Source organism: Octodon degus, unplaced genomic scaffold (assembly GCF_000260255.1).
Source record: "Octodon degus isolate 3935 unplaced genomic scaffold, OctDeg1.0 scaffold00038, whole genome shotgun sequence".
In the NCBI taxonomy this organism is placed as follows: domain Eukaryota; kingdom Metazoa; phylum Chordata; class Mammalia; order Rodentia; family Octodontidae; genus Octodon; species Octodon degus.
The window spans coordinates 6,629,539-6,644,084 of record NW_004524614.1 but is presented as its reverse complement, the minus strand read 5'-3'; the positions used below and the strand labels follow the sequence as shown (position 1 = coordinate 6,644,084).

Sequence of the window (14,546 nt, the reverse complement as noted above, 5' to 3'; positions counted from 1 at the left end):
GGGTTGTAAAGTGATTTCGCACATGAAGAACAATTCTGCCTCCCTGACCCACCTGAGTTCAAGCCCCTCTGAGGACCACACAGACATGCCCTCTTTTTCCTCCGTGTCTCTGTTATCTACCGATGTATATGTCTGGAGGAGATGCTGTCAGTGAGGTCAGGAACTGGTCTGCCTGGTTCGGTAGTGTTTGCCCTAGGTGACCGGCACACTCTCAGTTGTATGGAGCATCCATGGGTGAGTGGCAGATGAATGGGAGACGAATGGATGGGCAATGGCTAGATAGGCGATGGACAGGTGATTTATATGTAGATGATGGGTGAAGGATGGATGGTTGGATGATCGATCATTGAATAGATGCAGGATAGACAGGTGGGTGGATCCTGGCTCTTCTAGTCACTGGTTCTTTAACCTCAGATTAGTTTCCTATCCTGTCTGAACTTAATTTTTTCATGTATAGTGTAGGTGTGGTTTGTAAAGTATTGAGGATCAAAAAATGATTAAAGTATTTTTATATGAATGTTTATTATTATTGTCTGTTGGAGATTGTTTATTATTATTGTTACTCTCTAGGGGATTAACCTAGAAGTTGTCTTCCCTGGAAGAAGTGTTCTTCCGTGGCAAGCTGGCGGTTGGGCTGGGAATGAATGGGGTCCCTTGCATACCCTGAGTCACAGTTAGTTGCTGGCTCTGGATGTTGATGTGTCCAGAGGACTGTCCATAGATACCAATGTCTGTCTTCCCAGCTGTGATGGCCTTCCTCTTTGACCTGAAGGACTTGGTGGACCTCATGTCCATTGGCACTCTCCTGGCTTACTCTTTGGTGGCTGCCTGTGTATTGGTCTTAAGGTATGTATAGTTTTTCTGGGCTCCATGGCAAATGTAGGTATACCAAGGTTGCTGCAGAACTTTTACACTGATGATAGCTTAACTAGGAGCTTCCAAAGAGTAGATGGGATGTGGTAATTGCGAACCTGCTTGGGAGGATATACTAGAAAAGCCGAGGATCTCTCCTGCCTCCCTCTATAATGTGCCCTTACATTTTGGCTATTAGGAAGATAACAGCTTCTCAGCTCCCCCGCTGTGTCCTGAGTCCTAGGATCACAACTGTCGAGGGCTCAGGGTAATGGAATGGGTGTAGCTGGTCCAGAGGAACAGAGGGGTTGGCGGCTGGCCCTTTAGGAAACTGGAAGACAAAAGCCTGTGCAGTCAGATCAGTGTGATGCTTCTGTAGCGACGTTTCCCTGCAGACGGGGGAATAAATCCCAGTATATGTCTCAGAGTGGCCTACATGATGTTCATAGACACTTGATAGGTTTTTGACTGCTTCTCTCTTGAAACAACAAGCAGCTCCTGGGCCTCGACTTAGTGTCTGGGTGTTCTCATCCATCTCAGGGCCCCTCCCAAAGCATGGGCTTGGTCTCCAGTTATTCTTAATCCGGAAAAAAGCCTCCATTGTAGAGACGGCCTAAAACAGCATTTGTTATACTGGTCACCCAGCAAGAGCGTTCTTATCTCTTGTCAGAAATTGGTACTTTCAAGGCCACTGATTCCATTTCTGCTGTTCTCAGCACCTGCTTTAATAAAACCTCTGCTGAGCCTGCGCAGTAGCTTTGTGGAGTCAGCAAAAACTAGTGGATGCCTCTTCTCTCCCCAGGCTAGAATATTCTCTGAGGTCTCTCCACTGTCATAACTGACCACATCATGTTGCACAAGTGAGTCAGTGTAAAAATGAGGAGCTGTCTTTATGCTCACTCTTGTTTGATGCAAAATAATCCAGAAAGCACCCTTTTTCAAAGCTAGTGAAGATTTGCACCCCATTCATTGTGGGCAGGGAGATAAGGCACTTCATTTAAAATGAAGAAGTTCTGCGTAGGCAGCTTGTGTCTTAGAAATAATGCCACAGGCTGCATTCTTCACTGAGCTCCAGAGAGTTATTTACTCTAAGGCATTTGGAATTTTAAACTAAATTGATCCAATTACGTCATACACATAAAATTTCTCATCCATCAGCCTATCGACAAAATTCTCTGGCTCTCTGCAGCAAATAGGAGCCTAGCATTATTGCTTTCTATTTCTGTCCTATCCTTTAGCCTGCTGTGACTGTGGTTTTGTGGGAAATGGCCTAATATCTTAACATCCAAGAGCCGCTGTTGCTCCATAGAGCAAGAGATCCTCCCAGGACATTGCACCGGGCTGCTTCACAGTGGAGCTCATGTTCTGCCCAGCAAGGGCCATCAAGTGAGAGTGTTTCCCACATGGGAAGAAGGACCCAGATGTCTCTTCCTCCACTTAGCGTTGCTAGAGAATGCACCCTTTCGACTGCCGCTTTCCTGTGTTATGCTTTGTGTCCCAGGCAGTTGTCCTCTGAAGGCTTATTAAAAATGCAAATGGGTACAGGTCCTTTTGCTGAATGCAAGCATATTACAGTGGTCACACACCCTGCATTTGCTTACAGGTATCAACCAGAGCAGCCTAACCTGGTATACCAGATGGCCAGAACAACTGATGAACTAGATCAAGTTGACCAGAATGAACTTGTGAGCACCAGCGATTCCCAGACAGGCTTTTTACCAAAAGCAGAGAAGTTGTCTTTGAAAAGCATTCTCACACCTAAAAACATGGAGCCTTCCAAATTGTCTGGACTCATCGTGAATGTTTCAGCCAGCCTCATAGGTAAGAGCTCAGCTCTTCCCTGTTAAGGGTCTGGAGTCCTGCTTGCTGGCATTGCAGGTTATCTTCTTAGCATGAATATAGAGTGGGCCATGTTGCTGGAGATGAGTGTTTTGTCGCCTGAGTGTGACCAGGACAGTTTTTCTGTCCTAATTATAGTCAGTGCCACCTTCTGGACAAGTTTCGGGGAAAACTGACAGTACTGTGGGGACTGGGGGAATCGTTGAGTTGGGCTGCCCTCTCTTTTCTGTCCTTAGTTGTTTTCATCCTCACGATATGCATTGTGGCTGTGATTGGACGAGACGCTCTGGGCAGAGGGGAGCTGTGGGCAATTCTCGTGCTCATGATTATGACCCTGCTCAGTGCTATGGTCATGGGCATCATCTGGAGGCAGCCCGAGAGCAAGACCAAGCTCTCGTTTAAGGTGAGCAGCGTGGCCTAATGGGCCTGTGGGGGATTTCCTGGTAGGCCACGGCTAGCCCTCCTGCTGGGAGGCTGACCCTGCATGGGTGCTCCAGGGGCCTTCTTGCCAGCCAGCCTCAGGCATTCTGGGATGGGGCGCTCCCAGCCCAAAGGAGATGCACTGAGCAAAGGGCCTGACTCTGGAAGGCTAGGACGGACCCTTCTGTGTGCCTCTGCCTCTCAGGGTATGGGCGTATCTTGTCCATGGGGGCATCACATATCACTTCCAAGCCTTGGAGATGGCCAGGCTTCTGTATTTTTAGGTTGTGCAAATACTAACATAGTTCACTCTCAGAGATAAAATAGAAACCCCTCTTCTAGTCCTTTCTTTAGCAGGAGAATAATAAAAAAGGAAAATTGGAATTGAACTCAATTTTGGCAGTTGGTAGCTTAGAGCCAAACTCCCACTTGATCTGCATGTGTTTGTGGGTGTGGACTGGGAGTGTGGGACTTGATGTGGACTGGGCCTTCTGTCAGATCTGATGCCACCTCCTGTCTCTGCAGGTGCCCTTCTTGCCAGTGCTGCCTATTCTGAGCATTTTTGTGAACATCTATCTCATGATGCAGCTAGACCAGGGCACATGGGTCCGGTTTGCAGTCTGGATGCTGATAGGTATGTTGGCTCATGGGCTTTGCTGTAACAAATACATAGCGTGTCCTTGTTTCTCTTGGGAGCCTCCCCTGCCTTCTGAGGCTGTACAGGGGCTGCTTATCAGTCTTCCCCACTACTCGGCTACATGTTTACTATCATAGACTCTCCCTTGTTCCACATTCTGTAACACAAGGAAAACTATCAAATTCCTAGTAAATTGTGAGACCTCCCAACCCTTTTCATTTTAATAGTCTGTTGCACAAACTAGTTATCTCATCAGGCCCGAGCTTGACCACAAGGCCATGTGCACTGTTGATAAGGCATCCATTTCACCTGATGGGAAAGTCTAGGCTATGCCTCCGTCCACCTGCCCAGCACCTGGTCTGTGGGCTGTAGGCCCTTGCAGGTGTAAAGGACACCAGGCTCTCCTGGCTTTTCTGTAGAAAGTAGAATGTTGAGCCTAGGGGAGGTGTGGCCAGGGCTCTTGAAGGGACAGCCGCTGTCTTGTTTCTGATATTGCACAGCCAAGGATGGGTGCACCGTATGTGGCCTGCGCCTTGTCTGAGGGCCAACGGCTTGCACATCACTAGGGCTGACTGTCCTACTCCCCTGGGACTGGAGGACCTAGACTCAGGTCTTTCCCCTTAGTGTCTTAGTTCTTATACTGATGCCAAGGGGACTGGCCGTGACCTTTGTGAATGAGTGCTGCCCTAGCTGACATCCTCAGCCATGGGCTCAGATGCTATGGAGCTGGTGGCTACTGCCTCTTGGCTTCCTGGGGCTCATAAGAGCCCTTTTCTTGAGGGTGACACTGCTCTTTACTCTAATACTGGTCCATTCTCACCCAACTACAGCCCATGTCTAATTAGACACTGCTCCCAGCTCCCTGTGGTCACTTCCTATGCACAAATACCTCTTCTCCCCATCCCTGTGTAAGTCTTTGTATTCTAGAGCATGAGGTCCCTTCCAGGGCTCCTGCTGCCCATGGCTGTCCAGTGTTAACTACACAAGATATCCCTGACCATCTAATTATGATTCCTCAGTGGGTGTTAGAAGCAGAGATTCCAGGCTGCACTATAGATGTTTGGAGTCCTGGTTGTTGGAACAGAGCTGTGGATTGTTGTGTTAATAAGTACATCTCTGAGCATGAAATGTTTCCTGCAGTTGATTATTATTTATTTAGAAAAATCAGGGTTGTCTAAGCAGAGCGCCTGGGGATCTCTGGTGCCCACTGGAAATCCCACTTGGCTAGGGAGCAGCATGACTTTGTAGTACTCGTAGGCCCTCCAGACATGGACAGATGTAAGCCACAGGACCCAGTGGCCTTCATGGGCTCTGTCTCACTGCTCAAGAAGGCTGCTGTGTGAGGCTCTCTGAATGTGTAGGACCTGCATGCTTTGCCATAGTAAAAGCAGTACTGTCACCTTGGCTGAGCTTCTAAGACCCATGTTTCCACAGCTATGGGGGCAGCCCTGATAGGTGGCCTTCTATGGTTCCAAGTCCAATGTGTAGGGGCTGCACCATTCGCTCTGTTCATGCCACTTCTCTGTCTTGGCCCGCAGGCTTCATCATCTACTTCGGCTATGGGCTGTGGCACAGCGAGGAGGCATCCCTGGCTGCTGACCAGGCAAGGACTCCTGATGGCAATTTGGATCAGTGCAAGTGACCTGCGGCCCTGCCCACTGGAGGTGGCAGCAGCCCTGAGGGATAGCCACAGCCACAGCCACAGAGGACAGGGAGGTACCTCCCTCTCGCTACTGATGCAGCCGGACCCACCCATATCTGCGACACCCCCAGTGCCACCAAAGGTGCAGCCGACTGAACTGCAGCCTCAGCCACAGCCAGTGTGCCTGGCCAGACCTGGCCCTGCAGCCAGCTCATGAGGCCCTGGACATCTCTGACAGCTCCCTGATCCAGGCCACCTAGCTGTGGCTGGCTACCTGTCTCCTGCTTCCCTTTGAATGAAAAAATCAACCCCTGCCCTCCCAGCACATCCTTGTTGCTGCACCCTTGGGCAGAAAGGAGATCCTTGTCTCCTGCCATGGGAACAGATCTCTCTCCCTGGACTACGCTGGTATTACAAATGTATAGACCTCAGACTTCTAGTAGCCATTGTCCCCTGAACAGCTGGCCCTAGATCCAGGATGAGTACCACAGAGCCCCAGCTGTGCCATCCCTAGAGCTACGCCTGCCCTCTGGGATGCATCCAGCTGGGTTGTTAGGATGAGGCTGCTCCCCACCGTTTTCCTTCCTGACAGGGCTCTGTTCTGACGTGGTGATGGATGGACCCAGTCCATGCAGGATTGAGGGCCGGGGATCTGTCTTTGCACGGAGGAGGGGAGGCTCTTGTGAGAACGGAAGTATCAGGGCGGGGGGGGCTGACTCTGCTCACCTGTGTGAGCATAAACCAGGGCGTTCTCCAGTTGCCTTCCCTCCAAGACTAGGCTAGTTCCTGCTGCTTTTGTGTCTGTCACCACTGCCTGTGTGTTCTGAGTAACTGGAACATGAGACTGTGTTTGTGTAGGACTGGTCTCAAGTTGGCAGAGCTGAGAACTCTGTTTTCCTTGGGCCTTTGCCATCCACTGAGTTTCATGAGTCTTGAAAGTTTCTCAGGACAGGTGGCAGCTCCATATGGGTTCGCAATGCTTCAGGCCCCTGACCTGGTCTGTGTGGCCTCTTTCATGTAATCAGATTGAATCCTCCTATTAGTTGCCATGAATTACTCCACCCAGTTAAGTTGGGCTTGATGTTAACTTGAAAAATGGCCAAATTACCACATGCCATAGGCACGTGGTTCACGGTGTGTGGTCCACAAGGGAGATGACTTGCAGGGCTGTTGCTGTCCCTCTCATGCATCTGTCTTATAAATGCTGTGGCTTTGCAAACTGGTGAGATGCTGCACATGACCTGGATCTTGTCCCTCCCTAGTAGGTCTGGGGGCTATGGGTCCAGCTGCCATGCCAGCGTCCCTCTGCGGCTGCCTTGTATACACCCTGTATCCCACCCCTTCCCTGTAGTTCATGTGAGGCCCACGGTCAATTCCGTGTCAGACACTCCTTGTAGATTGACGCCATGGGACAAGAGAACGTGATGGAGCCTCATTTCCATGCAGAGCACCGTTCAGAGGCTGCAAGGCTGATGTGGATGTGGTGTGAGGGAGGCCAGCAGTTTAGACACCATGAAGAGGTGGGGACAGAATGGACATCTGGGCTTCAAAAGCAGCACTGGCAGATAAATTCATGAAACAGCCTACAGGTCGTCCAGCCGCTGGAGGATGGCCACACAGCCAAGAAGTACACCTTTGTGCTGGGCCTGGACCAGCTCGCTTAGACCTTTATTCTGAGGGTCATCCATATTTTAGAGAGTCACAAGCATTCCTTGACCCCCCAAAGCTTGAGTTTCCAAAGAAAGGTATTTAAATCTGTGTAGATTGGTGCTGTAAAATATTTTGATAAATATTAACTTATTTTGTTGGGGTTTCAGTTATCTGTTTTTTTTCTTACAACCTGTTAGCTATTTGTTTGCCTGATTCTTTAATTATCATTTTTCTATGCAGATAAAGATGGGGGAGAGGGTATCCAGTGAGGTAGGTAGTGGGAAAATATTTCTTAGCTTTAATTTTTTTCTAGTTGAAATTTCTGTATGAGACAGCACCACCAGTGGTCCATTTATACTTCTGAGTCAGGTCACAACCTGCATTGTTCTACAAAGTTGAAATATGTATTTTGGGTTTGCGCCTCCACTGAGCCGCTCAGGTTGATATGAGGACAGTGGGGAATCCCTCCTCCTCTCCTCGCTCAGGCGCCTCTGACGACAGTGGGGAATCCCTCCTCCTCTCCTCGCTCAGGCGCCTCTGCATGGACTGAGGAGCTCACACCCGCGTGGGGGCGGGGCAGTGCTATTCCTGCACCCTCCCTTGTTAGAGGAATGACTTCCTAGTCAGGACAGGACTCCCAGTGACATAGGAATAATGTATTGGTCACTGTGCTTTCTTTACGAACAGGTGGGTACTGTGGCCAGGGCCTTCCCACTGTGCCCAGAAACAGACATTGGCGTGAGCCTCATGGTTTCAATAGACTGTCACATCCCTTACTCTTTCTCCTGAAGTAAAAACATGTGCAGCCACCCTCTCTCAAGCTTCAAGAGGGACCAGTAGTTTCACATTTCCTAACCCTTTGCCCAAATAAGAGTATCATTCTGAGTTGCATGGCTGTGCCAGTATTTTCTACTGTCAGAACTTTACACATTCTGAAGACATGCATATCCTGAAGGAATAGAGCCCAGTTTTCCTGCCCCAGCCCCAAAGAGTCCCATTAGAGAGCTATTTTCAATTAGCAGGCATCTTTGCTGTCTCAGCTCAAATTCATGAAGAACCTAACACAGCAGAAATCCCTTTCTCCAGGAGCTCTGTTGAAAAGTGGGGGTGAAGGGCACCTTTGGGGCAGGAGTAGGGCCCCAGTAGATTGGGGGCTTTGCCATGGAGAGGAACTGTCCTGGAGACATGGGGCCATGGTCTCACACACACACACACACACACACACACACACACACACACACACCCTCAGGCAGGCCCCTGTGGATCAGAGTTTGTCTTTCAAACTAAGAGGAAAGAATGGGGCACTCTTTCCCGGGCTGATTCAGAAGAATTGCTCAATGTATACTGTTAGGATTGCCCAGATTTCCTCCACTTTGTGTTTTGTTTTTGCAACAGCAAAAAATCTTTGCATCAGGTCTCTTATCTCCATCTGGCAGTCAGCCATCTGGTCCCATTTGTTGATGTGGTTCAGGCACCTCCTGTGACATGGCCAGCTAGCAGTGACTGGAGGAGTGCTGGGGTTCTCCACCCACTCTGGTCCCCAAGGCACCAGTGCAGTCCCCACTGGCAGTGCATCCTCAGGGGACAGGTGACCTGCCCCCACTGTGTCTCAAGTGCTCCAGCTGCACGGCTGGGGGCACAGGTGGAAATGAATAATTGTCCTCCGTCCCCAGCCCTAAGGCTGCAATTCCAGCTGGTGTGGGCTTCTGCCTGACTCAGGGTGAAGCTTAGAGGAAGTGGGGTTTCTGAGTGTGTGGACACACCCTATGGGGGCCCCACCCAGACTCGTAGACAGGATGGGTGTGCTACGTGATGTGCAACCCTCCATGCTAGAGAAAACCTGCCCAGCTGCTTGCCAGGGTGCATCTTGTCCGACTTGAGTGCCCCTTGTTCACACAGACACCTGCTTCTTCAGCAGGCTGATGCCATGTAGAGTGAGGGACCTAAGTGCCAGGGGCCTGTCTCAGGTTGTGGAGAGGCGTGGCTGGCCCCACATTCATGGGCTCCTTAGCTGCCAGGACAAGGGAGTCATTGGGCAGAAGATGCCTGGCACTGGGTATAGAACTGTACAAAGTTCAAGCTGAAACAGAACTGAATGTGTGTTACATGTAATTGTTACATATAATTTAAACTCTACCTTTTGCCATTATAGTGAGAGTATTCTATGTAAAGTTCCAAAGGGAGAGCAAAATGTACATTTTGTTAGACTTTTATGGGGCCACAAAATGCTTTATGGATGCAGTGGCACAAAATGTGATGCTCCAGGTGTCATGGTTTTGATGCCTGTTGGAATTGGAAGGCAAGAAGACATTTGCCCGCTCGCACCCATCTTCATCACTAACCCAGAGCCTTTTTGTGCCCACTGCTGGAGTGAACCACAGGCCCTCTTCCCAGAGAGAAGAGTCTCACGGTTACCCAAGAGCCTTTGTGGACCACCCTGTGTGTGTGTGCCACTGCACAGCCTCTGGAGACCTGGTCCCAGCAGATGTTCTCAGGGTCTTAGTGCCTCCTGCGGGGTCCAGAAGCAGGACTGGGACGATGTGTTCAGACTCTGTTAACTTGTTAACTAGGCATATGAGTTCATGTTTTTTGATGACAAATTTTCAAAGTTTGAGACTTATTTTCCCATGGGAGAAGTTCTAATATATATTTAAGATAAGTTTCCTGCTTCATTTGTGCCTTTCAGTATCCGTGGGTTAGAGGATCTCAAAGGGTCATGATATTGACGCTAAGGGTTGGTTTATTATCAAACCTGGACAGCTAAGGATTCTCCAGTAAATTTTTTCTTCTACTGAATGTGGAGCCATTATTAAAACTTAATGTGTTTTTTATTATGTAAATTATATGATATTTTTCGCTTGTTTGATGTTCTATTTTTCTAATATTTTTCTTATAGTTTCTTATACTGGCGATACTAGATTTAGATCCTGATGCTAATGGCAAATCACACTGGTCTCTGCTGGGCCCCTCCCATTTATTATATTTTAGTTTAAGGACAAGTACAGGTGTTACCCATCACCTTTAAAAAATGTGAAACTTCTGTTTCCCTGTTTTGCTGACCACACTGTATATTGACAGCTTCCTACCATACTTTATGTTATAAAATCAAACTATTTTGTGGTACATTATCTCATGCTTCTACTGTTCCTAATAAAGTCTCTTATGGCTTCTGTGTGGACTGTGTCATCTCAGGAATTCGATCTGCTCTTGGCTGGGTCCCACGCCTGCCCTGCCACAGAAGATTCAACATCTTCCCACTTCCCCCTATCTCACCACCTTCCTCACTGGGCCTTGCATTCTTGCAGCCATTGGGGGAAGTCCTCATTCCGCCTCCTTGGACCCCAGCCAAGGAATCCCCCCACACCCTCATTTTGGGTGTTGGGCTCCTGTTTCCTTCCCACCTCCCACCCCATGTCCAGACCTGCCTGAATATGGGGACCCAGTGGTCACTGGCCATCGGACACGTACTGGAGGACTTGGGTCTCAGCTGGAACTCCTCCCTCGCCGACGCCCACCACACTGTTGGGGGAACAAGTTGCGTGTGAGGGCAGGAGCATCGGGGGAGGATTGTAGCCATCCTGACAGTTGCTGGCGTCTCACTTCCCCAGCTACCTGGAGCAAGAGCAGGTCTTACATAGGAGGCATACTCAGCAAGGTGATCTTAATCCCAAAACAGAGCCATGACCCCTAGGAACTATACTGGGCGATAAGGTTACCTGCAAGATAAGGTTTCACCTTGGTTTGCTTGGCTGACGGATAGAGCAGGGCTGCAGATGCTGTCTTCCAGGGGCCCAGCATGTTTATGTTCAGGACTATGATGAGAATCTGTATTGGAGCAAACCGCATAGACCTCTTGTTTCTTTGCAGCTTGGGGAGTGGGGTGGCCTGAAAATGAGGTGGTTCTGCACGTCTGGTGAACAAGAGTATTCCGCTCTCTTTTCCATTATCTCTGGACACACTTGGGAGATGAACAAGTCTAGTCTCTATCTTGCAAAACCGGCTGGTTTCACAAAGAATCCCAGAGTTCTCATGCATTCTGGAATTGGAAAATAGGCATGGGGCAAGCCACGTTCCTGGGTGTCCTCTTGTGTCCTGTAAGAAGGTGACTTCCAGTCATTGAACCAACTTGGCAAAGGCCAAGTGCAACGTGGAACCTCCGTTCCTGCAGCACCACACTGCCATCTAGCGGTTGACATGCAGTGCTGTGCGGATTGCTTGAAGGGCTGCAGATTTTGAGCAATTTCTTAGAAAACTGACTGAGGTCCCCCCAACCCGTGCTGAGCGATTCTAGTCTGCAGGCCTGAGGGAATATTACCCCCAAGCAAGCCTTCTCACCCCATCTGCTTATGAAATGCCTCTGGTGGATCAGAGGCTGCCCTCAAACAGTTCAGTATGCAAGGGAACAAGAATCCAAGGGAGCTGTAGCCAGGCAAACTGTCCTGGCCTTTGAAACCCATCAGCCACCACACAGACCTAGGCATGGGGGCTGCAGTGGGGAGGGACAGGGCCAACTGTGGATAAACCTGTCAAGCCCAGTGAAATTACTTTTTTACTAAATTAAGCCTGTCCATCATGCTGTAAATACAGCCATAAAAAGTGCAAGGTGAGCAGAGACTTCAGGAGTAAAATTGGCAATGCCTTTCCTTGCAAAATGAACTGCACAGGGCTGGCCAAATAGCTCAGTGGATTAACACACACCGACAAGCAGATGCAGGACCTGGGAGTTCGATCTCAGCCCTGCCCCTGGGGCGCGCTGAGATGACGACTCAGACTGGGCGTGGTGGCTCAGACTGGGCATGGTGGCACGAGCCTGTAATCCCAGCACTTGGGAGGCTGTAAACAGGAGAATCACCATGAGTCTGATCTAGTAGTGAGACCCTGAACACCTTGTAGACCTTTCCCTAGAATAAAAAAAAAAAAAAAACAGCCCAAGCAAGCACTTGGGCATCGCAAACACCCAACCTCAGGGGACTGATGACTGAGGGGATGCAGGAAGGGGCTGTGCTGACTCTGCCAGAAAGGCTTTTAAATTCTCAGTCAAATAAAATAAATAAAAATCCCTCCCAGCAATGGGAGACTGTTCCTCTGGCACAGCAGGACGGTGAAGGAACGCAGCCCACTCTCTGCCACATTAACTTGGGCACAAACAGAAACCACAGGCAGCAGCTGTGCAATGGAGCTTGCTCTGGTGCCTGTGGCGTGGCTGCCCAAGAGCCAAGGAGGCAGCGGCTCCTAGGAGGGGAGAGTCCTGTGCACACGTGCTTAGACCCTTGGAGCATTCCTGCCCTGCTGGTGCTGGCAACACTTCCCGGTGCAAATGGCGGCCTCTTGCGCTGAGATGGGAGTGAACAGTTTGGCATTCAGAAACCCTTTGCTTTTATGATTGGGGCTAGTGGGTTGAGAGAGGCAGACTGGCTCTTAAAGGGTATGTAGCTAGTGTAACGTAAGTGAATTAACTCCCCCAGTCTTTACAACTAGAAGAGCTGGCCAGTTGTTGTTGGAGGTGGTGTTTGCACTTAAATATTTGATGAAGTCACTGGCATTGGAGGGCGCCTCCCCCCCAGCCCCAGGCCATCATGAGTGAGAGGACAGTGTGACCTGGTGTCAGTCGCTGCTTGGTGTCCCTGCGCTGATGCCACACTAGTGTTGAGAATTAATTGACCTTCAGCTCCAGCTCCAGGTGGGAAGCCATCCAGCTCCACCCTTGCATTCTTTCTGATGACAGACACAAACCTCCCACGCAGGAGAGCTGCATTCCCCAAGGCCCCTTGGTGCAGAAAAGGTGACAGAGGAGTTGACTGCAGGGGTCTTCTTTGCCTGTTGCACATCACGGGAGGGGTCACCACATGATGGCTCCTGTGTTAAATAGAGGTGCTGATATGTGCCTGTGGACTGCCCAGGGTGGATGACCAGGACAGTAGAAAGTGGCTACCAAGAAAGGGAAGGGCAGTGAAGACATTCTAGAAAAATGAATACATTGGGACATGTTCACAAATAAAAGCATTTGTCAATGGGCGTCACTACCAATAATCTGGGAAGCACAGATGTTTGGGAAGGGGACTCAGGGGTGTCGTTTATGAGGTCAGGAAGTAACACAGGTATGCTCTACACAGTCCCTGCAGCCATTGCTCATGAGGGTAGAATTGCTGCACTTTCTCTAAAGTAACTGCCACTCTCATGCCCTGCAAAGCCACCCTAAGAAACTGGCAAACCCAGGGATTGATCCATTGTGGACCCAAGCAGTGCACTTGTGGGACTCTCCGAGGCCAGGCAGCCCAAACTGAAGTGAGATGGGGAGGAGCGAGCACTTCGGGCTGAGGTGGGTGAACAGGTATCCTAGCTGTATTTGGGGCATGGGAGAGGCGACCACAGATCACAAGTAGCCTGCATCCCTCATCAGTGTGGATGGCACCTCAGGAGGGCCATGACGGCAGAAACAGAGGTGGCTGGATCAAACTCCCCTTGGGGTAGAGCCTAGGACAGAATTTGACATAAACAGTGAAGGATTTTACTCAGTTTTTTGTGACCTCTTTCCAACCAACTACAGCCCATCCCAGCTGGGCAGAGCAGAGCCACTGAGCTCCCCAAGTCCAGGAAATGGGCTGCTCAAAACTCTGGCCTCAAGGGGTAAATGCAGGGACATTGGTCCTGTTGAGTTTGTAGACAGAGGGTCTGCTGACCCTACACAGACACAAAGACACACACACACACACACACACACAGAAAAGAAACCCAGTCTGCAACCACCTCCCTTGCCTCCCTGCCTGAGGGTGGTTGCCCAGTCTGACAAGGACAAATCTTGGGTTACATCAGGTGGATATAACAGAAAGTCCCTCAAGTTCATTTTAATAGATTTCAGAGTTAAACACAAATATGCAACACAGAAACTGGAGGGACAGGAAGAGGAACATTGTGAACCCATTCCATTTACCCCAGACAGTGCCAGCCCCCATCCCATCCTCATATCCAGCAGTGCCTCCTCCCAGCCTGTGGCAAGCAGAGGGTGGGGACTGGCCAGCACAGGTCTGCCAAGGGCACAAAGAGACCAAAGCTGTCTTCCAGGTCTGTCGGAAGCAAGCAAGGAGGCTGCAGCTGTTATATACGATGCAGTGCGCCAGCCTGAGAGACAGGCAGATCTCTGTGCCGAGAGAGGTCCAAATGCTAACGGTGAAGGGTGGACTATGGAGGAGGAGGCACAGCAGCAACCATCACCTGTGATTCAGGAGCAGTACTGACTCAGACAAGGAGCCACACGCGATGGGTGTTCATGATGAGAAAGACAAGGCCAGGGCCGCACGGAAATTAACCCAAGTGCCCAAGGTCAGGGCTGGTTAGGGCAAAGCTCTAGCCCACCTAGTGAGGGACTACTTAGTTCTAATACCACTACAACTTTGACCGCAACAGCCTAACACACTGTACCACATTCTAACATCACACTGAAGTCGGTATTGCTGTGTAACTGCATTTAGCAGGTGCGGTTATAGAAGCAGGTCCTAATTTGGAGAA

At 49.8% G+C, this 14,546-nt stretch overlaps 1 protein-coding gene across 3 annotated transcripts in view; it reads left to right on the top strand.

Moving 5' to 3' along the window:
* The window catches only part of Slc7a1 (solute carrier family 7 member 1), a 77,541-nt gene extending 70,016 nt beyond the window's left edge, over positions 1–7,525 (top strand). For all 3 annotated transcript variants that reach the window (XM_004631056.3, XM_023715086.1, XM_023715087.1), the window contains 5 exons: positions 744–846; positions 2,456–2,673; positions 2,928–3,094; positions 3,637–3,745; positions 5,287–7,525. In XM_004631056.3, the coding sequence (XP_004631113.1) occupies positions 744–846; positions 2,456–2,673; positions 2,928–3,094; positions 3,637–3,745; positions 5,287–5,390 (701 nt within the window). In that variant the 3' untranslated portion in view covers positions 5,391–7,525. The remainder of the gene's footprint in view (positions 1–743; positions 847–2,455; positions 2,674–2,927; positions 3,095–3,636; positions 3,746–5,286) is intronic.
* Positions 7,526–14,546: the final 7,021 nt, after the last annotated feature.